Source organism: Chiloscyllium punctatum, chromosome 23 (genome assembly GCF_047496795.1).
Source record: "Chiloscyllium punctatum isolate Juve2018m chromosome 23, sChiPun1.3, whole genome shotgun sequence".
Taxonomy (NCBI): domain Eukaryota; kingdom Metazoa; phylum Chordata; class Chondrichthyes; order Orectolobiformes; family Hemiscylliidae; genus Chiloscyllium; species Chiloscyllium punctatum.
Window position 1 is genome coordinate 51,702,007 of NC_092761.1, and position 27,796 is coordinate 51,729,802.

General features: G+C 42.0%; 1 protein-coding gene across 3 annotated transcripts in view; it reads right to left on the reverse strand.

Moving 5' to 3' along the window:
* Window positions 1-27,796, reverse strand: part of aplp2 (amyloid beta (A4) precursor-like protein 2) — a 219,861-nt gene that overhangs the window by 66,357 nt on the left and 125,708 nt on the right. For 2 of the 3 annotated variants that reach the window (XM_072592988.1, XM_072592987.1), the window contains exons 7-9: window positions 24,708-24,875; window positions 17,358-17,488; window positions 6,944-7,018 (exon numbers count right to left, since the gene is read on the reverse strand). In XM_072592988.1, coding sequence (XP_072449089.1) covers window positions 6,944-7,018; window positions 17,358-17,488; window positions 24,708-24,875 — 374 coding nt within the window. The remainder of the gene's footprint in view (window positions 1-6,943; window positions 7,019-17,357; window positions 17,489-24,707; window positions 24,876-27,796) is intronic. The other variant, XM_072592990.1, reaches the window with a different exon arrangement.

The window sequence follows — 27,796 nt, forward strand, 5'->3', positions numbered from 1 at the left end:
TGCTAGTTTTTCCATGCTTTTGTTGAAAGTTCACTCGAAGTTTAGCTACCATTCTGATAGCGTGTCTAACTTTAGGAACAATGCACTATCTGTATAAAATGCTTTGGAATTACTACTAGTACCCAAAGTAGTAAAAGTATGCTATTTATGACTTTGGACAGTGAGAAGGGAGAAGACAGAAGAAAGAAAAGCAGTTGATAGAAAATTTATTCTCAGGATGTGGGCATTACGAACACAGCCAAAATCACTGGCCCTTGAGAAAACAGCAATGAGCTGTATCCTTGAACGATTGCAATCCATGGGTTGCAGGGACACCCATAGTGCTCTTAGGAAGAGAGTTCCACATATTTGAACCAATGACAGCAAAGCAATGGCGATATAGTTCCAAATCAGGGTGGTGTGTAATTTGGAAGGGAAGTTGCCGGTGGCGGTATTCACATACATCTGCTCTCTTTGACCTTCCAGCTGGGGGAGGCTGCAGATTTGAAAGATGCTGTTGGAGAGGCCTTGGTAAGTTATTGTAATGCATCTTGCAAATGATGTACACTACTACTGCTTTGTAATGAAGAAGGAATGACCATTCAAAATTGTGGATGGAGTGTCAATCAAGTGGTCTTGTTTGTCTTGCATGGTACCAAACCTGAAGTGCTGTAGGAACTGCACCAGGCAAACTGATGACGTTTCATTACATTTGTGGCTGCGTGTTGAAAATGGTTGACAGACTGCGGGGATAGGTGGTGAGTTACTTACCTCTGAATTGCAAGCCTTTGATCTGGTTTTGTAGCCACGGTATGTATATGGCTGGTCCAGTTCAGTTTCTGTTTAATGGTAACCCCTCAGGGTGTTGTACACGGGGGAGTTCAGCAATAGTTAGATTCCCTCTTTTTGCAGATGGTCATTGCCAGGCAAATGATTACACTGAAGAGCGTTCAGAGGAGATTCACCTGGATGTTGTCTGAGATGAAAGGTCTGAGTTATGAGAAGACAATGGACAGACTGGCTTTGTTTTCTTAGGAGAAGAGGAAGTTGGGGGGGAATCTAATTGAAGTACACAAAATTATGAGGGGCTTGGACAGAGTAGACTGAGAGAATCTCTTTCCCATGGCAGCCATGCCAAAGACCAGAGGGCATAAGGGTAGCGTGAGGAAGAAGTGGTTTAAAGATCTGAGAAAAACCTTTCGTCAGCCAGGTGGTAGAAATGTGGAACGTGCTGCTGAAAGTGTGGTGGAGGCAAGTATTCTCATAACTTTTTAGTACCTGGATGAGTTCTTACAATGCCAGGGCATTATAGGCTATGAACTAAGTGTAGGTGGATGAAGGCAAAGCCGTTGATGTGGTATATATGGATTTCAGGAAGGTGTTTGATAAGGTGCACAAAATATGGAGGCATGGGATTGAGGGTGATTTAGCGGTTCGGATCAGAAATTGACTAGTTGAAAGAAGACAAAGGGTGGTGATTGATGAGAAATGTTCATCCTGGACTTCAGTTCCTCGTATTGTAACGCAAGGATCTGTTTTGGGGTCACTGCTATTTGTCATTTTTATAAACGACTTGGATGAGGGCATAGAAGATGGCATAGCAGATGACACGCAGTTGTGGATAGCGCCAAAGGATGTTGGTTACAGAGGGACACAGATAAGCTGCAGAGCTGGGCTGAGAGATGGCAAATGGAGTTTGATGTAGAAACGTGAGAGGTGATTGACTTTGGAATGAGTAACAGGAATGCAGTGTAATGGGCGAATGGTAAGATTCTTGGTTATGTAGATGAGCAGAAAGATCTTGGTGTCCATTTACACAGATCCTGAAAGTTGCCACTAAGGTTGTTAAGAAGGCATATGGTGTATTTGTTTTTATTAGTAGAGGGATCGAGATTCGGAACCAAAAGGTCATGCTGCAGCTGTACAAAACTCTAGTGCAGCAGAGTATTGCGTGCAGTTCTCGTCACCGCATTATAGGAAGGATGTGGAAGCGCTGGAAATGGTTCAGAGGAGATTTACGAGGATGTTGCCTGGTATGGAGGGAGGGTGTTACGAGGAAAGAGGAGATTTACGAGGATGTTGCCTGGTATGGAGGGAGGGTGTTACGAGGAAAGGCTGAGGCACGGGAGGCTTTGTTAATTGCGGGGGTGGGGGGGGGAGGTTGAGCGCTGACTTAATTGAGACATATAAAATAATCAGAGGGTTAGATAGGGTGGATAGTGAGAGCCTTTTTCCTCAGATGGTAATGGCTAGCACGAGGGGACATAGCTTTAAATTGAGGGCTGATAGATATAGGACAGATGTCAGAGGTAGTTTCTTTACTCAGAATAGTAGAGGCATGGAACGCACTGCCTACAACAGCTGTAAATTTGCCAACTTTACAGACATTTAAATGGTCACTGGATAGGCATATGGTTGAGAATGGAATAGTGTAGGTTAGATGGGCTTCAGATTGGTTTCACAAGGTGGAGCAATATCGAGGGCTAAAGGGCCTGTACTGTGCTGCACTGTAATGTTCTACAGACTGTAAACATTACAGCTAGACCTTTCAAGACTGAATATAAAAACTCTCTCCACACACACACACACACACACACACACACACGTAGAAGTTTGCAACTATTAGTATTATGGACCAGACCAAATCCCCTCAAAATATACCAAGAAGATAGACCCTAATGTTTTTCTTATTTTAAAGCCAGATCATGCGTTCCAGATACAATTCAATTGGTAAAGCTACCAGTCTTGCAGCAAAACACACTTTATTCCTAAACTATAGCTAAAATACAAAAGAAAGAAGAAATTGAAGAGGTTACGTCGTAGGGTGATGAAATGTCTGGAAAAAACCTTCCAGCTCAGCGAGCAAACCTACATCCAGAACCTCAACCTGAGCTACAAATCTTCTCAACACTTGCTAATGGCATCATGGTTGGCACCAATGCAGTAGGCCAAAGAGCTTGTTCCTGCACTGTGGCATACTGTTCTAATTTCTATGACACTTGCAGCAATTCTGAGAACACTCCCTCCCACCCTGTTTCCTATAAGGAATTCTATTCCATTCCTCCATTTCAACAATGGTAGAACCTATATTTCTGCTTGAACTATATCTTAATTTCCTGAAACTGTGTCTCCATTGTGGTTAATCATGTTCACTACATTTCCTGCAATTATTCCTTCTGTCCAAGGACATAAATATCTAGTTAAACTCATCCGTGCCAGTGAGAACTCCGATATTCCTCCGAAAATTACAACTTTCACCACCTGGTAAAACAAGGGCAGTGGATGCATAGGAATACTACCACCTTCAAGTTCTCCCTCCAAGATGCACATCATCCTGATTTCAAAATATTTCATTATTCCTTCATGACTTCTGTATTCGGGATACACAAAAGATCCATAAGCACATGACAGTTCAGGAGCATCTTTACTATGTGGACTGCAGAAATTCAAAAGGTGGCTCCATTACTATCTTGTCAAGTGTACCTATGGATAGTCAATGAGTTCCAACTTCACCCAAGTCCACATTTCTCTTCTTCAGTCCTAAAACGTTTACTTTTATCCTTAAAAGGCTCTGGCTCTAGACTACTCCACTATTGGAAATATCTGCCTGCTTGTAACCGGTGTAGTCCTGTTAGAATTTTATAGATTTCTGAGATCCCTCCTTGTTCTTCAAAACTCCAGTGAATATAATCCTCAGTGATTCAATCTCTCCTCCTACATCAGTTCTGCTATCACAGGAAACAGTTTAGTAAACCTTTACTGAACTTGCTTCAGAGCAAAAACATCCTTCCTCAGATGAGACTAAAACTGCAGACAGTATTCCATGTGTGGTCTCACCAAAGTCCTGATTAATTACAGAAGTGAGAAACTTTTTTCTGTGCTCCAGCCCACTCACTATGAAGGCCAATACACAGGGCTTGCCTACTTGACTGTCTACTACAACTGTGTTACTTTCAGCTACTGATACATGTGGGCTTAAATGTCTCATTAAGCATTCTCCTCTCTCAATTTATAGCCTTTCAAATAATAATCTGCCTTCCTATTTTTGCTATCAAAGCGGATAACCTCACATTTAACTAAAATATACTGCTTCTGCCATGCATTCACCCACTCACTCAGCCTGTTCAAATCACACTGCAACATCTCTGTCATTCTCACAGCTTATTCTTCATCCAGCTTGAGGTCATTTTCAAATTTTGAAATGTTAGACATAGTTCCCTCATTTCAATGTTATACATGGCGTGAGAGTAGCTGCTTTAATTTTACATATTAATTTCTAATGTGGGACGATGTCAAAAGCCTTCTGAAAGTCCAAATAAACTGCATCCACTGGCTGCCCTGATCAATGATGAGAGATATGAGAGTTCAAAGAAAGTATGTTCCTGTTAAGACAAGGCTGGTAAGTGTAGGAAATGCTGCATGATGAGAGAAATTGAGATCTTGGTCAAGAATAAGAAGATATATGTCAGGTGTAGACAGCAGGGATTGAGTGAATCCTGGGAAAAGTATACTTCTATTTGCTTTACACTCAAGAGGGAAATCAGGAGGGTACAAAGAGGGTATGGGATAACTTTGACAAATAGGATTAAGGAAAATCCAAAGGAATTCTACAACTACATTAAGGACTAATGAGTAACTAGGGAGAGAATAGGGCCCTTTAAAGATCAGTAAGGCCTTCTATGCGTGGAACCGTAAGAGATGGGGGAGATAGTTAATGAGTATTTTGCATCAGTGTTTATATGTGAAAGATAGACAACATGGAGAAATAAATGGGAACATCTTGAAAAATGTCCATATTACAGATGTGGTGGTGATGGACAGCTTAAAATGCATAAAGGTGGATAAATCCCCAGGACCTGACGAGGTGTGCCCTAGCACTCTGGGGGAAGCTAGGAAAGTGATTGCTGGGCCCCTTGCTGAGATACTTGCATCAACAGCCACAGATGAAGTGCCAGAAAACTGAAGGTTGGCTAATATGGTGTCACTATTTAAGAAACATGGTAAGGAAAAGCCAGGGAACTATAGAATGGCGAGTTTGACATCGGTGGTGGACAAGTTGTTGGAGGGAATCCTGAGAGACAAAATTTACATGTATTTAGAAATGCAAGGACTGATTAGGGATTTGTGTGTGGGAAATTGTGTTTCACTAACTTGATTGAGTTTTTTTAAGAAGTAATGCAGAGAATTAATGAAGGTTGAATAGTGGACATGATCTATATGGACTTCATGGTAGACTGGTTAGTAAAGTTAGATAACATGGGATACAGAAGGAACTAGTCATTTCGATACGGAACTGGCTCAGAGTGTGGCGGTGGAGGGTGGCTTTTCAGACAGGAGGCCTGGGGCCAACAGTGTGCCACAAGGATTGGTGCTGGGTCCACTGCTTTTCTTCATTTATATAAATGATTTGGATGTGAACATAGGAAGCATTGCTAGTAAGTTTGCTGAAAACACCCAAATTGGAGGTGTAGTGGATACCGAAGGATACCTCAGAAAAACAGGATCTTGAACAGATGGACCAATGGCCGGGGAGTGGTAGATGGGAGTTTAATTAAGGTAAATGTGAGGAGCTGCATTCTGGTAGGGCAAATCAGGGCAGGATTGATAACACTTAATGGGTAAGGTCCTGGGGGAGTGCTGCTGAAGAGACCTTAGGTTGCAGGTTCATAGTTTCTTCTAAGTGGAGTCCCAATTGACAGGATAGTGAAGGGAGTAATCGGTATGCTTCCCTTTCTTGGTCAGTGGATTGAATACAGGAGTTGGAAGGTCATGTTACGGTTATACAGGACATGGATTAGGCCACTTTTGGAATACTGCCTGCAATTCTGGTCTCCCTGCTCTAAGAAGGACGCTGTGAAACATGAAAAGCTTCAGAAAAGATTTACAAGGATGTTGCCAGGATTGGAGGATTTGAGCTACAGGAAAAGCTGAATAGGCTGGGTCTATTTTCCCAACAGCATCGGAGGCAAAGGAGTGACCTAAAAGAAGTTTATAACATCATCAGAAGCATAGATAGGGTGAATAGCCAAAATCTTTTCCATGGGGTGAGGTAGTTCAAAATAGAGGGTATAGGTTTAAGGTGAGAAAGACAAGATTCAAAAGGGACGTGAGGAGCAACTTTGTTATGCAGAGGATGGTGCATGTATGGAATAAGCTGCCAGTGAAACTTACAACATTTAAAAGACATCTGGATGGAGTTATGAATAGCAAGGGTTTAGAGGGATATGGCCCAAATGCTGGAAAATGGGACTAGATCTATGTAGGATATCTGGTCAGCAAGGACGAGTTGGACCAAAGGGTCTGTTTCCATGCTATATAGCTTGATGACTATCTACTAGATTCATCCTCAAAGAATTTCAGATTTGTCAAGCATGATTTATTTTTGTAAATCCATGCTGACTATGTCTGATTCTACCACGGTTTCTATATGCCCTACTAGAAAATCTAACATCTTCCCCATTATTGGCGCAACTGGTGGATAATTCCCTGCTTTCTCCCTATTTCTCTGTTTAAATAGTGAAACTACATTACCTACCCTCCAATCTGTAGGGACTATTCCAGAGTTTAAAGAATCTTGGAATATAACCACCAATGCACCCACTATTTCTAGGGCCATTTATTTTTAAAATAAGTTCTCTCCAATGTAGATCATCAGGACTTGGGGATTTATCAGCATTCAATCCAAAATTGAAAACCCTACTGGTCATGAATGCAAAGGTTTCCTTCAAACAGATATTAAGGATTCTTGAAACATCCTTGTTCAGAGAACGAGAACAGCAAACTTTCATGTGAAAATGATATGGGATATAATTCACTTTAAAATGTGTTACTACCAGATCAATAAAGTATAAACTGCTTGTCAAGTAACTATTTATATTAAATATTTGCTGTTCTTACTATGTAGAATTCCAGACTAGGAATTCGAGCTTCCAAGATCAATGGTCACATGGTAATGTGCTCATACCTGAACCAAGAGCTGTCTCTCTGCTTTTGGCAGGTTCTTCGCTTGTCGTTCAGCTTCTTCCCACTCCTCTCTCACCTAAAATAAAAAAGACACAAAGTCAGTCAGCTAATAACCTCTCATTTATCCACATTATACTGCTTCTGCCATGCATTCGCCCACTCCCTCAGGCTGTCCAAATCACACTGCAACATCTGAGTCATACTCACAGCTCACTCTTCCACCCAGCTTTGTGTCATCTGCTAATTTTGAGATGTTGGGATTTAGTTCCCTCATCTCAATCATTAACACAGATTCAGGATATCTGGTGTCCTTGTACCGATCACTGCAGTACCCTACTAGTCACTGCCTACCATTCCTGCACGTGGCTTTCTGCCCACTGACCTTTCGTTTCCATCTCAATATACCGGTCACTATCATATATGCTTTAATTTTACATATTAATCTGATGCGGGACTTCTGAAAGGTCAAATAAACCACACCCACTGGATTCCCCGAGAGCCTGGGGAGATGTGCTGAACAAAGAAACCTTGAAGTGGGGTTTATAGTTCCTTGAAAGTAGAGTTGTAGGTTGACAGGATAGTGGAGGTGGTGTTTGGCATGCTTTCCTTTATTGGTCAGTGCATTGAGTATAGGAATTCGAAGGCAATGTTGCAGCTGTATAGGACATTACTTATGCCACTTTCGGAATGATGGGTTCAGTTCTGGTCTCCCTGCTATAGCATGGATCTTGTGAAACTTGAAAAGGTTCAGAAAAGATTTACAAGGATGTTGCCAGGATTGGAGGGTTTGAGCTATAGGGAGAGGTTGAATAGGCTGGGGTTATTTTCCCTAGTGTCAGAGGCCGAGGGGTGACCTTACAGAAAGTAACAACATCATAAGGTGAATAGCCAAGACCTTTTCCCCAGTGTGGGGAGTTCAAAACTAGAGGGCATAGATTTAAAGGTGAAAGGGGCAAGATTTCAAAGGGATCGGAGGGTTAACTTTTTCACTGAGGGTGGTGCGTGTATGGAATGAGCTGCCAGTGGAAGTGGTGGAGGCTGGAACAATTATAACATTTCAAAGGCATCTGGATGTGTATATGAATAGGAAGGATTTAGTGGAATGTGGACCAAATTCTGGCAAATGGGATTAGATATATTTAGGATATCTGGTCTGTACGGACAAGTTCGACCGAAGGGTCTATTTCCATGCTGTATAGCTCTATGACTCTATGACACACCAACAAGCCCTGCCAAAAGACCCAACCTTATAGGACTCAAAGACCACAGCAACTGCAGGGTTATCCAGTGGCCCTGGACTGACATCCCCCGTTACAGTGACAATGCCCACTGTACTGGAAACATCTGCTGCATACACAGCTATCAGTAAACTATTATCTTTTAAAACAGAAAATGCTAGAATATTGAGCACATTAGACAGTATTTAAAAAAGTCATCAACCTGAAATGTTGTTTTTCTGCATAGTTTCAGATTTCCATCCTTAATATTTTACTTTTGTCCACCTGAAATGTTGCGCGGTTATAGCATGGAAGATTTTGACAAGACAATCGTGGTTGATTTAGGAGCCTGTTTGCCTTCTAAGAGGGGGCCTTGAGTATAAACACAAGTGCAGATTGGTTGGAACAAATGGTTTGGTTATAAAATACTACCACTCAAAAAAACTCCTACAGACAGCAGTAAGATACCATTTATAAGTCTCAGATTTACAACTGTATTCATCCTAGTATAGGTAGTCAAACCTCATTGGTGGGGAAACTGAATGCAAATTCAAGAAAATAAAAATTGGAATTAAGAGTCTAATGATGACCATGAGTCCATGGTTGATTGTCAGTAAACTTCACCTGGTTCACTAATGTCGTTTAGGGAAGGAAACTGCCATCCTTACCTGGTCTGGCCTACATGCAACTCCAGACCCACAGCAATGTGGGATAACTGCCCTCTGGACAAATAGGGATAGATAATAATTGCTGGTCCAGCCTGTGATATACTCATTCATGGGATGAGACTAAAAAAAACTATTGAAAGCAATTCTGAGACACAAAATCAATATGTAGGAAATAATCAAGAAGGGTCAATATGGTTTTGTTAAGGGGAAGCCATGTCTGACCAACTTGATTGAATTTTTCAAAGAGCTCACTAGGTCTGTAGATGAGGGCAATGCTTTTAATGTCGTTTACTTGGATTTCAGTATGGATCTGCATGGGAAACTGACAGCCTAGGCAAGAGTCCATGGGACCCAAGTAAATTTGGCAAATTTAATCCACATTTGGCTGAGTCACAGAAACCAAAAGGGTGTCTTCCTGACCGGAAGTCTGTGTCCAGTGGGATCCCACAGTGGCCTGTGTTGGAGCCCTTGCTGTTTATCGTTTCTATGAATGATTTCAACTTGAATGTAGTTGGGTTAATCAGGAAGTTTGTAGATCATATAAAAATCAATGGAATGGTAAAGAGAGAGAAGGACAGCCTTAGATTATGTGAAGATATGGACAGAATGACAAATGGAATTCAAGTCAGAAAGGTGTGATGTGATGCATTTGGGCAGGACAAATGTGGAAAGAGACTACATGATGAATGGTTGGACTCTGGGAAACAGAGGATCAGAGACACCTTGGTTTGAATGTACATGGTTCCTTTTTGGTAGCAGAAAGGTTCAGGGTCAGTTTTGAAAAAACCTGGTGTGAGGTCAGAAAACAAGAAATGGTGGTAAACAGCTTTTCAGAGAGGAGGATGACAGACAGTGGTGTCCCCAAGAATTGAGCCATAGAGATGTACAGCATGAAAACAAACCTTTTTGTCCAACTTGTCCATGCCAACCAGATATCCTAAATTAATCTAGTCCCATTGGCCAACATTTGGACCATATCCCATTAAATGCTTCTTATTCATAGGCTCATCCAGTTGCCTTTCAAATGTTCTAATTGTATCCACATCCACCTCTTATGGCAATTCATTCAACACACACACACACACCACCCTTAGTGTGAAAATGTCTCACCTTTAACCTATGCCCTCTAGTTTTGGACTCCGCTACCCTGGGGAAAATACTTTGGCTATTCACCCTACCCATGCCCTGCATGACTTTACAAGCTTCTGTAAAGTCACCACTCAACCTCCAAGCTCAGGCCTATTTAGCCTCTCCCTATAGCTCAAATCCTCCAATCCTGGCGAAAACCTTCTAAGTCTTTTCTGCACATTTCACTTTTAACATCTTTCCGCTAGCAGAGAACTAAAAGCAATATTCCAAAAATGGCCTAAACAATGTCCTGAACAGCTGCAACATGATGTCCCATCTCCATTACACAATGCACTAACCAATGAAGACACATGTGCCAAACGCCTTCTTCACCCCCCTATGTCTGCCTTTGACCCTTATTCATTAATCACTTTATTTAACAAAAATTGATTAATCCCAGTTTCAAAATAAACAACTGATCCTGCAACCACCAACATAGTTCCAAACATCTACCACTCTGTCTTTTCCTGTTAATGCCTTGCAGACTTGGACTAGAGCACCCCTTACTCTTCTCAATTCCAGAGTAAATAGGCCAAATGTCTCCTCATATCTTAACTGCTGAAATTCAGATATCATTTTCATAGATCTACATTGTATTCGCTGTCAGGCCAATATATCCTTCCTGAAGAGTGCTGCCCAGATCTGCTCATAGTACTTCAAGTGGGGTTACACCAGGGTTTTGTACAGCTGCAGCATACTTCTGCGTCCTTATACTCCATTTTATTATATAAAGGAAAACATTCAACGTCTTCAACTAGTGCGGCCTATGTAAAATTCTGGGCACAACTTGGAGAGGTATCACCAATGCAAAACTGCAACAGAGGACTGATCAGAGGAACCTACAGGACATCAAGAGAGGTATAACTGAGTTGGCACGTCACAAATATTGCACTTTAGGCAATAGGTGGTAGAACATGGCCAAAGACTCGGCAAAGAAATTTAAGGACAACCTTCTAGAGCTGAACAGTACCTTTGCTGCAGTGAATGTGATTGCAAAGGACCAAGGACAGTGACAGATTTGCCCACTGTCTTGTGTGGAACTAAGTCTAAGTAAAGGAACTGCATTTGTGCGCTTAGCATAATGGAAGTTGATAGGGTGGGGATTTGATAGAAATGCACAAGATTATATTTATTTTATTTAAAGCTGTCAAAGAAAAGCTGTTTGTTCCCATCAGCTGATGGTACAAGGGCTTAGAAGCACAGATTCAAGGTTTGGATAAAAAATGCAAAAGGGCTACAAGGAAGAATGGATACGATGGGCAAATTGCCTTTATTTGTCCTGTTAACTTCTGTCTCTTTAGGTTATGCAAGCATTACAACAATCAGCAACCATACTAACTCACTAGTCTGTAGGAAAACCTCAGCTAAAGGGAAAACGTGAAGAGTTTACTGTCAAAGATATAATAGTAGAGCACTTAGAAATATATATTATCAAGCAGAGTCGGCATGACTTTAAGAAGGGGAAATCATGCTTGTCAAATTTATCAGGATTCTCTGAAGAAGTAACAAGCAGGATAATGGGGAAGTGAGAATCTAAGATTAGATTACTTACAGTGTGGAAACAGGCCCTTCGGCCCAACAAGCCCCACCGAAGCACAACCCACCCATACCCCTACATCTACCCCTTACCTAACACTACGGGCAATTTAGCATGGCCAATTCATCTGAATCATCTGACCTGCACATCTTTGGAATGTGGGAGGAAACCGGAGCACCCGGAGGAAACCCACGCAGACACGGGGAGAATGTGCAAACTCCACACAGAGAGTCGCCTGAGGCAGGAATTGAACCCGGGTCTCTGGCGCTGTGAGGCAGCAGTGCTAACCACTGTGCCACCGTGCCGCCCACTAATGTGGGAGGCCAATTCCTGCCTCAGGCGACTGTCTATGTGGAGTTTGCACATTCGCCCTGTGTCTGCGTGGGTTTTCTCCGGTTTCCTCCCACAGTCCAAAAATGTGCAGGTTTGGTGAATTGGCCATGCTAAAATTGCCCGTAGTGTTAGGTGAAGGGGTAAATGTAGGGGAATGGGTCTGGGTGAGTTGCTCTTCGGAGGGTCGGTGTGGGCTTGTTGGGCCAAAGGGCCTGTTTCCACACTGTAAGTAATATAATCTAAACTAATGTCTTGAAGAGCCCACAGTACTGAAGGTCTGAGAATGCATAAATCCCCAGGACTTGATCAAGCAGCACAGTGGCTCAGTGGTTAGCACTGCTGCCTCACAACACCAGGGACCCAGGTTTGATTCCAGCCTTAGGCGACTGTGTGGAGTTTGCACATTCTCTCAGCGTCTGCATAGGTTTCTTCCGGGTGCTCCAGTTTCCTCCCATGGTCCAAAGGTATGCAGGTCAGGTGAATTGGCCATGTTAAATTACCCATAACATTCAGGGATGTGTAGGTTTAGTCATTAATCAGGAGAACTGTAGAATATTGGGGAATGGGAGGGTCAGTGTGGACTTTTTGGGTCAAATGGCCTGTTTCCACACTGTAGGATTCCATGAAGTGTATCCCAAGACCTTGAAGGAAGCTAGGGAAGAAATTACGGGGTCCTGAGCGGAGCTATTTGTTTCGACAACCACGGGTATCAGAAGATCGCACAGTGGCTACTGTTGGGCCATTATTTAAGAAAGACTGCAAGGAAAAGTCAGAAGACTACAGACCGGTGAGCCTAATGTCAGTGGTGGGTAATTTGTTGGAGGGGATTCTGACAGACAGGATCTACATGCATTTGGAAAGGCAAGGACTAATTAGGGATAATCAACATGGCTTTGTGTGGGAAATCATGTCTCACAAATCTGATTGAGTTTTTCTTTTGAAATGGTAACCAAGGCGATAGATGAGGGGAGTGTGGTAGACGTTGTCTACATGGACTTTGGCAAGGCCTTCAATAATGTACTGTGTGGTAGACTCATTAGTAAGGCTAGCTCATAGGGGATACAGGGACAGCTAGCCAATTGGCTTGAAGGTAAGAAACAGACAGTGATGATAGAGAATTGTTGTTCAGACTGGAAGCCTGTGACCAGCAGTGTGCCGCAAGGATCAATACAACCCCTGTTCTGCTTGCATATTACTCCTTAAAATCCCATCAAAAATTAAGCCCTACCCAATGAGGGTGTAAATGAAATTGTTACTCAATTTTGACAACTTTTGCTGAAACAAATTATTTTGTGGAAGCTCTTTGTTTTTATCTCATCAGAATTTTTAAGAATACCAATTTAAGGGGAAAACAAGCATTTATCTTGTATGAGTTTGCAGATTGTTTGCAAGTGGGCTGAGTGGCAGAAGTACTGCCATGGAGAATACACCAGTTAACAATTATTGATAGTTAACAGCCAGGCTTTGTTTAAATTTTAAACTGGACAGGCTGACTTGGATTAGTTAAGGCATTGTCCTGAGAAATGAACCAGCAAATGGCTGTAACCTATTCCGGTGAGACAAAACAAGAACAATTAATGCACACATTCTCTGTGTCTGAAGAACAGAGCTCTGTGGATTAACATATGCTGCTTCCAGTACGTGCAAGTATGCTAGACTGCAACCCCAAATGACAATCCTGAATTGGTTCTCAGCATAATCCTGTGTAAACTCGGGGAAAATCAGTCAAATGTCCAACAGCAGAATCATATCTGTTGTTGAACACTGTTGTCAAATCTGCAAACATGAAACTGTATGGTTAATACCATTTGTTGCTAACAGCTAAAGGGATACACTTCTACTATGATCCACGAGTCCTTTGGATATGTAGCTGAAAAGCCTTGCATCACACTGGCATTGAAATTTATATATTGCATTACTCATTTGTGTGATAGGCAAAACATCTTTTTGGCTTGTTGCTGTTGCACAAAACCTTTAGATACCTTGTCCTTACAGGATGATCCAATATACTCTGGACAATTTTCAGTTCCAAAAGTAGGGATGTTGATGAGCTTGTACAATATACAGTGAGAAATCATTTGATCAGATTAGTCATTATTTTGCAGGATGACTTTGGTGGACCACATTTTACCATCAAGCTTGTATTGAGAACAAATGGCCATATTTATGAAGTTATTTGTTAGGCCAAAGTTATAGCATGTGGGACCTGCAAAAAACCCAATATTTTAATGTTCCAGCAAAGATAGGCTTGTGGTAAACAACAGTACAGAACACCTGGCCAGCCCCTCGATATCCTAGTGAAAAAAATGTTCACTCATATGCAATGCTGTACTACCAAGCAACTATTTGACGTAATTCCTAGGCAGAGATCCTTTCTCTGCAAACAGATGTAAGATGTTTAACATGTGTAGCTTTCATGGAATTACCATGGGATTGGGGAACTTATAACTCCATGAATATTCACCAGCCAATGAGCTGCAGTGCAAATTTCTCCTGCAGTGTAAATTGATGAAATTTTGCATTGCGCATTTATTCTAATCAATGCAAGACAAAAAACAGCAACAATTATTTATTCTAAGTAATATTTGACAAATTTGAGTGTTATTTGAGGACTTGACAACAGGGTAGATAAGAGGAACTCAATGTGCATCTGGATATCAAAAAGGCATTCAAGATGATGGCACAAATAGTTACTAAAGATGAGTTTATATATTAGCATGCATGCTAACGGGGTCACTTTCAAGTTAAACCATAATTTCTGGAGCATTACAAGGATCAGTGCTAGGGTCTCAACTATTTATGAATTGTAATAATGACTGGGACAAAGAGACTGACTGAGTTACAGCCAGGTTTGCAGATGAAACAGGGGTAAGTTGGAAAGTAAGTTGCCAAAAAGATTGCAAAGGAGTACAAATAGTTTGAGTAAATGGACAAAATTTTGGCACGCGGTGTATCATGTGGGAAAACGTGAGGTTGTGACCACCCTGGCAAGAAGAGTAGAAAAACAGATTATGGAGAGAGACTGTAAAACACCATCATAGAATCCTTACAGTGTAGAAACAGGCCATTTGGCCCAACAAGTACACACTGGCCCTCTGAAGAGTATCCCACCCTGAGCCATTCCTCCATCCCTATTATTCTATATTTCCCATGATTAATGCACCTAACCTACACATTATTGAACAGTATGGAGAATTTTAGCATGGTCAATTCACCTAACCTGCACATCTTTGAACTGCGGGAGGAAACCAGAGCACCTGGAGGAAACCCACACAGATACAGGGTGATATGCAAACTTCAAACAGACAGTTGTCTGAGGCTGGAATCAAATCCGGGTGCCTGGCGCTGTGAGGCAGTAGTGCTAACCACTGACCCACTGTGCCACGCAATTATTGCTATGGTACAGAAGGATCGAGTTCTTATACCTGAATCACAAAATTTTAGCATGCAGTTAAATAATAGGAAGGAACAGCAGTCTTTATTACAAAAGGAATGCAGTATACACGACTCTTATTACAACTGCAGAGGGCACTGGTAAGACTGCACAGAGAGCACTTTATACAGTTTGGTCTCCTTACTTGCAGAGGAATACACTTGATTGGAGGCTTTTCAGAGAAGATGAATTAGGCTGATACTTAAGGTAACAAGTTGTCTTATGAAGTCAGGGTGAGTTTATATTTACTGGAATGTGTATCAATGAGATATGACTGTATTGAAAATAATAATGATTCCAATGGGTCTTGTCAGGGTGGTGCTAAGAATTCATTTCTTTTTCATGAAGTGAAGCACAGTTTGAATGGGTCCCTCCCACATTGTATGGTGCTATGTCATAACCATTCAGCTAAATATGGCATGGAAGAGATTCACTCACTGAAATACACAAGTTATAAAGTCAAAGGGCACAGAAACAGGCCATTCTATCTCCCATGTCTGCATCAAGCAACCATCACCAAACTATATTAATTCCACTTACCTGCACTTGGTCCATAACCTACTATGCCCTGACATTTAAATGCTTGTCCAGATGCTTAAATGTTGCAAGACTCCCTGCTTCCATCATCCTCTCAGACAGTGCATTCCATATTTCTACCACACTCTGGATGAAAATGTTCTTCCTCAAATCCCCTCCTTACTCCTTACCTTAAACTTATGCCCTCTGATCTTAGACATGTTTACCATGGGGAAGGCTTCTTACATCTACCCTGTTTATGCCTCTCAGTTTAGTTTCACCCAACCAGATACCCTCTTAGTCACCTCTGCTGAGAAAACAAATCCAGCTATTGCTTCTCATAACTGAGACTTTCCACCCCAATCAACATCCTGATGAATCTCCTCTGCACCATCTCCTGTGCAATCACATTCCTCTGATAGTGTGGTGACCTGAACTGTATATTGTATACCATCTGTGGCCTAACCAATGCTCTGTAAAGTTGCAACAAGTTCCCTGCTCCTATATTCCATAATACAGCTAATGAAGAAGGCATGCCCTTCTTCACCATCCTGCTTACCTGTGGCGATAATTTCAAGGATCTATGTACTTGACCATTTATCTGTTCCTCCCTGTTCCTCAGTACTGCCTAGGGAGTAACATTCACTATATAAAGCCTTCCCTTAATTGACCTCAAACTTACCAGGATTAAATTCCATCTGTCATTGCTGTGCCCAGTTTACCAGCTGATCAATATCAGGCTGTCGCCTGACACTATCCTCCTCGTAATCAACAATATCAATCTTCAGTTCATCTGCAAACTTATTAACTATACCTCCAATATTCAGATCCCAGTCACTAATATATGTATTAGGATCCCAGCACCAATCTGCAATGCTGTTTAGGGAAAATTAGATGAAATTCTAAAAATTATATTCTCTTGCATTTAAGTTGAAGTGCATACAGATGGAGGACACTGATTCAATGACTCCTTCAGCACATATAAAAAACCTACGCCAGAGGCTGTCACTTGTTCATTTAGTTTAATTTGATTTGATTTGGCTTATTTGATTCCAAAAAGGAGTATAAAGGAAGACTGGGCTCTTGTCAATGTCCTGACGTCAAGGTCAGGTGGTTTCGGTTGAAGTCCTATTTGTTCCAGAGGTGTATAACAACATTTCTGAACAGGATGATGGGAAAATATTTATAAAGCGACAAACACAAGGCCAGAATGGAGTCAGGAGCTTTTTCCAAGTAACATTTCATTGTGAATAAATCTATTCAAAATAAAGGTTGGCTTCAGCTAACGTCCTTCACCATAGAACACAGAACAGTACAGCACAGTACAGGCCCTTTGGCCCTCGATGTTGTGCCAGGCTTTTATCCTGCTCTAAAGTCAGACGAACCTACATACCCTTCATTGCACGAACTTCCATGTGCCTATCCAAGAATTGCTTAAATGTCCCTACTGTTTCTGACAAATGAGGAACACAACAACACTATCTTAGGTTGATAGACTAAGAAGGGTGATCAGAATGTTCCATGCAGCTTCCTGGCTAAATTTCATTTTAGCAAAAAGTTAAGACAAAATGTGCGCCTCATACCTTATCCATGCGGTCACGATGTCTGACCTCGAGTTGCTGTTTAGCCTTTGCGAAACGTGCATGCTCATTTTCATCTGCGGGTGTTTCAAAATAAACGTCCACTTCATCTGCCGGTTGAGGAGTTGAGAGAACTGCAAAACAGAGCATTCGTCAGCTTTTGAGCCTGTGCACATTCAAACTTAGACAATGCATACCCTGAATAATACAACAAACCCAAATTATGCTCATAATTGCGATGCTGGTTATTAATGTTGGCTATAAATCTGATCCTGTAAAATGCTTCCAACAATCTGTTGCATCAATTTACTAAAGTTTTGTGGTTACCTTAGAAAAATTAGCTTAGTGCTAACCAGGTAGGGACAGTGACTCAAAATGAGGCATGCACATTGTTATAATCCTTGTAGATGTGGCTAAGCTTTTAAAAATCAAAAATTTCAGATTTTAAGACATTCACTTTAGCAACCAGACTAAATGCAACACTGACTAAACACTACTTTTGTACATAATTTATACTTTAAAATATAGAACAGAATTCTCCCCTATTGCTTCTTACCTAACCAGAAAACCTGCTTCATCAGGTAAACTGTACTGTCACTCAAGTAGTCATTTGATTTTCCTGTACACAATCCAAAGTGATCCCCAGCTCTCGAGGATTCAGTTGCCTTCCTTCCATAGCTTTGCAACTTATGACTCTAGAAATATTTTTCGTAGTATAGGTTTTCCTGGCCATTCTCCCTTCAGCACAACTAGGCAAATTTAAAATCATTGCAAATTTGGTATTTTCGATCAGAGGACAAGGCCTCACCTCTGATTTGGGTTGATTAATTACAGATACCTTTTAACTGCTCTTTTTCTCCGAGATCCCCAGCAAACTATGCCCAAATTTCACAGATATCTTCAAGACCCTTCCCTATTCAAAGCCAGTTTCTTCACAGCAAGACAAATCACATGGGCCTTGTGTCAAAGTAGAAATGTGAACTGGCTTGCCTCATTACCTCAACTCTTTTTTATCTTGTTAAAAGAGGGACAACTTAAGAGCATAAAAGTTTACAACCCAACATTCTCACACTTGCCTGGGACTTTGGAAAGGAACAACTGTAAACACAGATCACCGTCCCACCACCACAACCATGGCCTCCCTTTAATCTTTAGGCTGTGCATGGTTCGAGCACCATCTCTAGGTGGCGCAAAGAGCACTCATGCCCAAAAAGGATTTAAATCTTAATGATGGCTGCAATAAATTGAAGTTTTTCAAGTAAAAGAAAAATTCTCAACACCAGAATTTTATTCTTTTCAAGTTATTTAGGTTGATCCCTGGAGTGCAATTTTTAAAAACAAGATTCCAATTCCATAGTTTAGCAGAAAAGCAAGAGTAGCGGGTATTTACTGAGGCTCTAAGGTGCATTAAATCACTAATACAAATATTCAAAAGTAGGAAAAACAATCACCAAATGGGGACTAAAAAGTGAGGGGGACCAGCTGGTGATGCTGCCTGCAACATGAACTGAATTGAGGGGAGAACCGGGATGAAAGGCAGCCAAAGTTGTTCTAAAAAACATTAACATGAAAGCTCCTAAAAGTGTTTTTAAAAGTAATAATATGAGAGTTTGGGGACATTCCTCTAGAATGAATGGTAAGGGCACCAAGACCAGGGAACCCTGGATGTCAATTGATATCAATAGTTTGATAAAAGGAAAACATGGAGCAAACATTAGGTACAGAGCATTAAAAACAGGTGAGGCCCTTCAGTAATATAGTGTGTGTGGGGGAGTGCTGAAACAAGGCAAAGAAGGGCCACAAAATGCCTTTACCAGATAAGATTAGGGTGAACCCCAAGGGGGCATTTTATATGAAGAGCAAGAGGATCATCAGGGATAGAATGGGGACTATGAGAGAACAAAGGGGCAACTTGAGTGTGGAGCGAGAGAATGTGGATAAGGTCTTAAATGAGTATTTCTGATCAACATAGGAGAAACATAGTAACAGGAGATTTTAATTATGATGGTGAGGTTCTAAAGTGTGTTAAGATTAATATGGAGGAGGTATAAGATGTTTTAGTGGGCATTAAGGTGCATAAATCCCCATGACCTGATGAGAGGTATTCCAGGCTGTTATGGAAGGAAAAGATGATTGCTGGGGCTCTGACAGAGATACTTAATACTTCACTGACCACAGGTGATACGCTAGATTGATGGAGAGCTAGCGTAAATCCTTTGTTCAAGATAGCAACATGGATAGGCCAGGTAATTACGGACCATTAGTCTGACGTCAGTGGTAAGGAACTTATTTGAAAAAATTCTGAGGGACTGGATTAATCAACACTTGGAACAATAGGTAACAAGAACTTAAATTGCTGGAAACACAGCAAGTATAGCAGCATTTGTGATGAGAAAACAACATTAATGCTGTGTCCAGTGACCTTTCTTCAGAACATTTCTGAAGGATCACTAGATCTAACATTTTAACTCTATTTTTCTCCACAGATGCTGCCAGACCTGTTCACTGAACTTCAGCAACTGAAGTTTTTGTTTCTGATTTCCAGCATCTGCAATTCTTGACTTTCTTGGAAAGGCAGGGATTGATCTGAGATAAGCATGGATTTGTTGGAAAGAGAACCTGTCTGACTAATTTGAGTTTTTTGAAAGGGGACAAAATATATTGATAAGGGTTGTGCAGTTGATGTGGCTTCAGTGAGGCCTTTCATAAGGATCCACGTGGGAGGCTGACCCAAAAGCTCCAAGGCAAGTTGGCAAACTGGGTCAAAAACTGGCTACACAGAGGAGACAAAGGGTGACACAGTGCAGGGTTATTTTTGAGACTGTAACATCGTGACCAGTAACGTACCACAGAGATCTCTGCTTGTTATTAATGATTTAGATGTGAATGTAGAAGGCATAATTAGTAAGTTTGCAGATGACACAAAAATTGGTGTTGTTGTTAATGTTCAGGAGCTGATGTAACTTGGAAGGTCTATTAAGGAAAGGGTCAATGAATATCTCTCAGAAGTACTGCAGAATAAAGGGACCTCGGTGTACAAGTCAGTAGATCTCTAATACGGGATTCTTGCTTTCGTTACTCGGGGCACAGAATATCGGAGCAGGGAAGTCTTCTTGCACCTTATAGAGGTTACAAATGGAATATGGTGTGCAGCTCTGGTCGCCACACTATCAGAAGGACATGACTGCACTGGATAGGATGCAAAGGAGATTCACCAGGATATTCTGTGGAAGAGTCACTTGACCCAAAACATTAATTCTGATTTCTCTCCATAGATGCTGCCAAATCTGTTCAGCTTTTCCAGCGATCTCTATTTTTGTTTCTGATTTACAGCATCCATAGTCCTTTGGATTTTTATTTTTGTTTCACTGGGATGGATAACCTCAGTTACGAGAAGAGTGTGAATAGGCTGGGGTTGTTTTTCCTGGAGCACAGGAAACTGAGGGGGGATCCAACTGAGATATACATAAATTATGACAGGCATAAAAAGGGTAGACTGTGAGAATCTTTTCCTCATGGGCAACATGTCTAAGATCAGAGGACATGAGTTTAAAGGGAGAGGAGTAAGTGGTTCAGAGGGGATCGGAGGAAACATTTTTTCACCCAGGTGGTAGAAATATCAAACATGCTTACCGAGAGGGTGGTCGAAGCAGGTACTGTCAACATTTAAGCAGCATCTGTATGAGCACTTAAAAATGCCAGGGCATAATAAATTATGGACCAAGTGCATATAAATGGGATTAGTGCAGTTTTGTGTTTGTTAATTGGCATACACATGGTGGGCCATAGAGCTGTATGACTCAATTACTCTATGAAATTAAGGTAGGGTGGTATGTACATGCCACTGTGCACGGACATGATGATACCTGCAGTCCAGACACATCCTTAAGCCTGCTGGGGTCTGATGTCACCAACTCCATCTAGTTCCCATTTTGGCTTGGGAGTAATAACTCCATAACCTTATAACTCCATAATTTAATAGTCATCTCACCCAGGTCTGTTGTTGAAAAGAGTTCAAACCAAGTCCTGTGATCCCCTTTATTTAAAGGAAGTCTTGAAACAATATTACAAAACCTCAACTGTGACAAGGATAAAGTCATCATACTTCATTATTTTTGATGTGGGACATAGTAATAGGGAAATTATTCTGTCAAAAATGTCCTTGTCATTCAAGTATTCGCCATCAATCTACCTTTGAGAACAAACACATTATGCTCTTGTGAATCCTAGAGACAACAATGCCAAATACATGCAAATTCTCACTGTTAAAGCACTAGGTCATAGCTTTATCTACTTGGATACTTGCAGTCAAGATAAGTTGTTGTTGTTACTGGAGGTGTCATTCACGAGTAAGAATGATGCTAAACTTGAGAAAACATTCAGCGCATTTTTAAAATTGTTAACAGTGTACACAATATATTAACAATTGAAATAAAACTTAGGATGTTGGCTCCACATGGCAAAGCCAGTCTTTATAGCCCAGCCTTAAACAGTCGACATGATGATGGTAGGCCTTTTTGTTGAAGTAGAGAACACAGCTAACTGACTTGTTCTTCAGAGGGCAATGAAGAATCAATTGGAATGTAGAAATAAGCAGCCAAATCAACCAAGAACGGGTTTCTTTTCCCAAACAACAATTCCTTTGATTACTGTTTATTATCGGACTTTTTAAAACCTGAAATTAATTTCTGCCACAACTGGATTTCAACAGTGCCTTGCAGTCATAGCTTCATGGTATAGTTGGAAAGAATTTGCAAGGACCATAGATCTGGATGCTTGCATACATCAATCTTCAAAGTGCAAAGGCAAATTGAGGGCAATTTACCAAAGTACAGAGGATCTTGGGCATTACAAATAGATGCACTGAGTATAAAGGCTGGCACTTTACACAAAATAAAGCTTTCTTGCACTTCAACAAGAGAATTATATCCAATTCTGTCATCACATTTTCCTTTTCCTTGGTGCCCAGAAGATTGAAGGGATATTGAATAATGATTACAAAATTGTGACAAGTTTTGATAAAGTTAGCAAAATAAACATCCTATCAGCTGATGGTACAAGGACTGCAAGGACACTGATTGAAGAATTTGATAAGAAGACACGGAACTGTAGTGAAGAGCACTTTTTAAAAAAAAATTCATATCTTGGAACTCACTACAAAGAGGGTTGTGGGAGCAGACTTGATGAATGAGCTCGCAAGAAAATTCCTCTGACCTGGGCAAGATTTTTGCCTTTTCAGTGATTGCCACCAGTATTGACTAAGCAAGAAGCATACAGCAGCACTCAAAATATATGTGAGAGACAGGGCAAATCAGGCTCTGAAAAAAAACATCCCTCCACAACTTACCTCCATTGTCTATGGCTAAGCCAATTTTAGATCTATCTTGGCAAGTCATTAAGGATCCAATGTGTCTTAATCTTCTGTGCCAGCCTACCATGAGGGACCTTGTCAAATGCTTTAGTGAAGTCCATGTAGGCAACATTCACTGCCCTACCTTCATCAATTACCTTTGTCAATTCTTCAATAAGAAACTCAATAAAATTTGTTAGATAAGCTCTTCTCGACATAAAGTCATGCTGACTATTTTCAAAAACAGACTCTTGCTTCTAACTTTTGCCAATTGTCTAGTGCTAATTTAAAGCCTGTGGAATCTGAGAGATTAATGTTTTCTTTGTGTTTTATGGCTTTAAATAACAGAATTGATAATTGAGGATATTGATGAATGAATAGAATCAAAGAACCCCTCCAGTGTGGAAGTAGGCCATTTGATCCATTGAGTGTACACCAACACTCCAAAGACCATCCCACCCAGACCCAACCCTGCATTTCCCATGGCTAGTCCACTTAGCTTGCACATCCCTGGATACTCTGGGCAATTTAGCATGGCCAATCCACTTAACCTACACATCTTTGGACTTTGGGAAGAAAACCACACAGACATGGAGAATGCACAAACACGACAGTCACCTGACGGTAGAATTGAAACCAGGTCCCTGGCATGGAGGCAGCAGAGCTAATCACTGAGCCATCATTTTAATTCTTCTAAGAAATTAGTAGATCAGCACAAATACAGAAGGCAACATTAATTGAGTGAATCAATGAATTCATGAGCAAATGAGAATGAGAAAGGAGTCACTGAAAGTCAAAAACAGCCCCTGAAATCAAAAGGTTTCCCTCAGAAAAAATCTCAAGTCGAACACAGGTGGGGGCATTTTGTCCTCTGCTGTCCAATAAACAGCTGTGAATTTATCCAGTTACATCATACAAATTAGGTTCCATCTACACTTTTAGCTCAACTCGCAGATTTGCCACATTGATCAGATTCATGAAAGGGGAAATATAGGCTTGAAATGCTGATTGTTAACCTGTCACCTGCAAATTGAGCTCAATGGTGGGCCTTTTCAATGCTCAATGCAAGACATGATAAGGGTTGGCTTATAAGATAACAATAAACAACATCAGCAGTTTCCCCAAGTATCACTTCAGAAAAGGAGAAAACTTGATGGAGACAAGACGAAACGAAAAAGAAATACACTAACAGGCAGCTGAATCAGTAAATAACACCTCACGTCAACCAAAATACTCTGCTCATACTTTTGTGTCAGTGGTGAATCATATCCTGTAGGCAATGATAAAATAGAAGAAATAAGACAGGCTATAGTGAGTGACAGCTGAAGGATATGAAACTGTTATGTTCTATCTTGGCAAATAATTAAAGTTTAAAATCATATCAAATACCTGAAACTTGAACAAGGAGCTCGAGCTCCACATACTGTGAATTTTCCACCCAGAAGGACAACTGCATATTTTTACACTGACTCAGAACAACGTATGCCTCTCCACACTTACCTTGGATTTTCAAAAGTTGTTGATCAGACATAACACTTGACAGCAAAGCTGATTACATACATAGACAGAATGACAGAAATGCATCATAGGAAAGGTATGAAAATTGCCCAAGGAAATTATCACCAGGGGTTTCAGATCTGGAAGAATGCAGACCTTCAAAAGGGTGACAGCAAAGCCCAAGAAGGAGAATTAAAGTTTTACATCACTAGGCAAAGAGTACTGCAGATGCTGGAGATTAGTGTCGAAAGTGTGGTGCTGGAAAAGCATAGCAGGCCAGGCAGCATTCGAGCTGCAGGAAAATTGACATTTCGGGCAAAAGCCATTCCATCAGGAATGAAAAGTCGATTTTCCTGCTCTTCGGATGCTGCCTGACCTGCTGTGCTTTTCCAGCCCCACACTCTTAGACTTTTAAGTCACAAAGACTAGTACAAGGTAAACTGGTTGATTGGTCAGGAAAGAGCGATACTAAGCAGGTAGGCTGCTGCAGCAAGAAGCTGACTTACTCATTTGTTTACATACAGCCATACAATATTCCTCGGACTCAAAATTGTTTCTGTTGCCTCCACAACCTCCATAGATGAACCGAAAACATTTCTTCTCGTTGACGTTGAAATACCAGCGAGGCATCATGGCCCGACAGGGACCAGTCATAGCCTCCTGAGAGCAGACAACTGTGTGGAGGAGATAGAACACAGCATCAGAGAGAGCTTATAGACAGACTAATCCTGGGACAAATTCTACAGGCAAAGCAATGAGGCACACTAAGTTAAATAACAAAAAACACATTAACCTTGGGAAAGCAGATCATCAAAGACCATGTCTCAGGAGCAAATTTAACAAAGTACAGTGCAATATTCATTCTCATTCAGATGCAGCTAGCACAAATTAGCACACTGCTCTGAAACCATAGTAGTTGCAGTAAACTGTTTAACCTTTGATAGTTATTTCAAAGACATTTGCAATCTTAATTAAGAAGCTCACACAAACTCATGGTGACTGAAGCAGAAAATGCAAGCATCCCATTGTGTCTTTTACCTCAATGGTCAACTCAAATCTTGGAGGTAAAAACAATAACTGCAGATGCTGGAAAGCAAATACTGGATTAGTGGTGCTGGAAGAGCACAGCAGTTCAGGCAGCATCCAACGAGCAGCGAAATCGACGTTTCGGGCAAAAGCCCTTCATCAGGAATAAAGGCAGTGAGCCTGAAGCATGGAGAGATAAGCTAGAGGAGGGTGGGGGTGGGGAGAGAGTAGCATAGAGTACAATGGGTGAGTGGGGGAGGAGATGAAGGTGATAGGTCAAGGAGGAGAGGGTGGAGTGGATAGGCAGGTTCGACAAGTCCGGACCAGTCAAGGAGAGTGTGCTGAGCTGGAAGTTTGAAACTAGGATGAGGTGGGGGAAGGGGAAATGAGGAAGCTGTTGAAGTCCACATTGATGCCCTGGGGTTGAAGTGTTCCGAGGTGGAAGATGAGGCGTTCTTCCTCCAGGCGTCTGGTGGTGAGGGAGCGGCGGTGAAGGAAGCCCAGGACCTCCATGTCCTCGGCAGAGTGGGAGGGGGAGTTGAAATGTTGGGCCATGGGGCGGTTTGGTTGATTGGTGCGGGTGTCTCGGAGATGTTCCCTAAAGCGCTCTGCTAAGAGGCGCCCAGTCCTCCCAATGTAGCGGAGGATGAGCACTTCCTCCAAACCAAAGGCGTAGCCATGGGCACACGTATGGGCCCCAGCTATGCCTGTCTCTTTGTTGGCTATGTAGAACAGTTGATCTTCCGTAATTACACCGGCACCACTCCCCACCTCTTCCTCCGCTACATTGATGACTGCATTGGAGCCACCTCGTGCTCCCGCGAGGAGGTTGAGCAATTCATCAACTTCACCAACACATTCCACCCTGACCTTAAATTTACCTGGACTATCTCTGACACCTCGCTCCCCTTCCTGGACCTCTCCATCTCCATTAGTGACGACCAACTTGACACTGACATTTTTTTACAAACCCACCGACTCCCACAGCTACCTGGATTACACCTCTTTCCACCCTATCTCTTGCAAAAATGCCATCCCGTATTCCCAATTTCTCCGCCTCCACCGTATCTGCTCACAGGAGGACCAGTTCCACAATAGAACACACCAGATGGCCTCCTTCTTTAGAGACCGCAATTTCCCTTCCCACGTGGTTAAAGATGCCCTCCAACGCATCTCGTCCACATCCCGCACCTCTGCCCTCAAACCCCACCCCGCCAACCGTAACAAGGACAGAACGTCCCTGGTGCTCACCTTCCACCCTACAAATCTTCGCATAAACCAAATCATCCGCCGACATTTCCGCCACCTCCAAAAAGACCCCACCACCAGGGATATATTTCCCTCCCCACCCATTTCCACCTTCCGCAAAGACCGTTCCCTCCGCGACTACCTGGTCAGGTCCACACCCCCCTACGACCCACCCTCCCATTCTGGCACTTTCCCCTGCCACCGCAGGAACTGTAAAACCTGTACCCACACCTCCTCCCTCACCTCTATCCAAGGCCCTAAAGGAGCCTTCCACATCCAAAGTTTCACCTGCACATCCACCAATATCATTTATTGTATCCGTTGCTCCCAATGTGGTCTCCTCTACATTGGGGAGACTGGGCGCCTCCTAGCAGAGCGCTTTAGGGAACATCTCCGAGACACCCACAACAATCAACCAAACCGCCCCGTGGCCCAACATTTCAACTCCCCCTCCCACTCTGCCGAGGACATGGAGGTCCTGGGCCTCCTTCACCGCCGCTCCCTCACCACTAGACGCCTGGAGGAAGAACGCCTCATCTTCCGCCTCGGAACACTTCAACCCCAGGGCATCAATGTGGACTTCAACAGCTTCCTCATTTCCCCTTCCCCCACCTCATCCTAGTTTCAAACTTCCAGCTCAGCACACTCTCCTTGACTGGTCCGGACTTGTCGAACCTGCCTATCTCCTTTTCCACCTATCCACTCCACCCTCTCCTCCTTGACCTATCACCTTCATCTCCTCCCCCACTCACCCATTGTACTCTATGCTACTCTCTCCCCACCCCCACCCTCCTCTAGCTTATCTCTCCATGCTTCAGGCTCACTGCCTTTATTCCTGATGAAGGGCTTTTGCCCGAAATGTCGATTTCGCTGCTCATTGGATGCTGCCTGAACTGCTGTGCTCTTCCAGCACCACTAATCCAGTAATAACTCAAATCTTGGTCCTGTACAAGTTAGTTATGGCAGCTCTGAACTCAATGTACTCTGTAACAACATTTTCCACAGGTCTCTTATTCATCAAGATCTTGAATTCCCATAGCATCTTTACACAGTAAAATATCCCAAGGCACTTTAGAATTGGAAACTGGTACCAGTACAGGTTTGAAAGAGCTTAAGGAATGAGCGAGACAGGAGGGTAAATAATTTTTAGAAACAAAACTGCAGAGTTCAAAATCTAAACAGTTGAAGGCACACCTGCCAGTAATAATGGGATTAAAATCGTGGAAACATAAGAGACCCAAATTATTATAGTTACTACAATCGAAAACAGCAGGGCTTTGGAGGGATTTAAAACTAAATTCCTGTCAAATCAGGAGCCAAG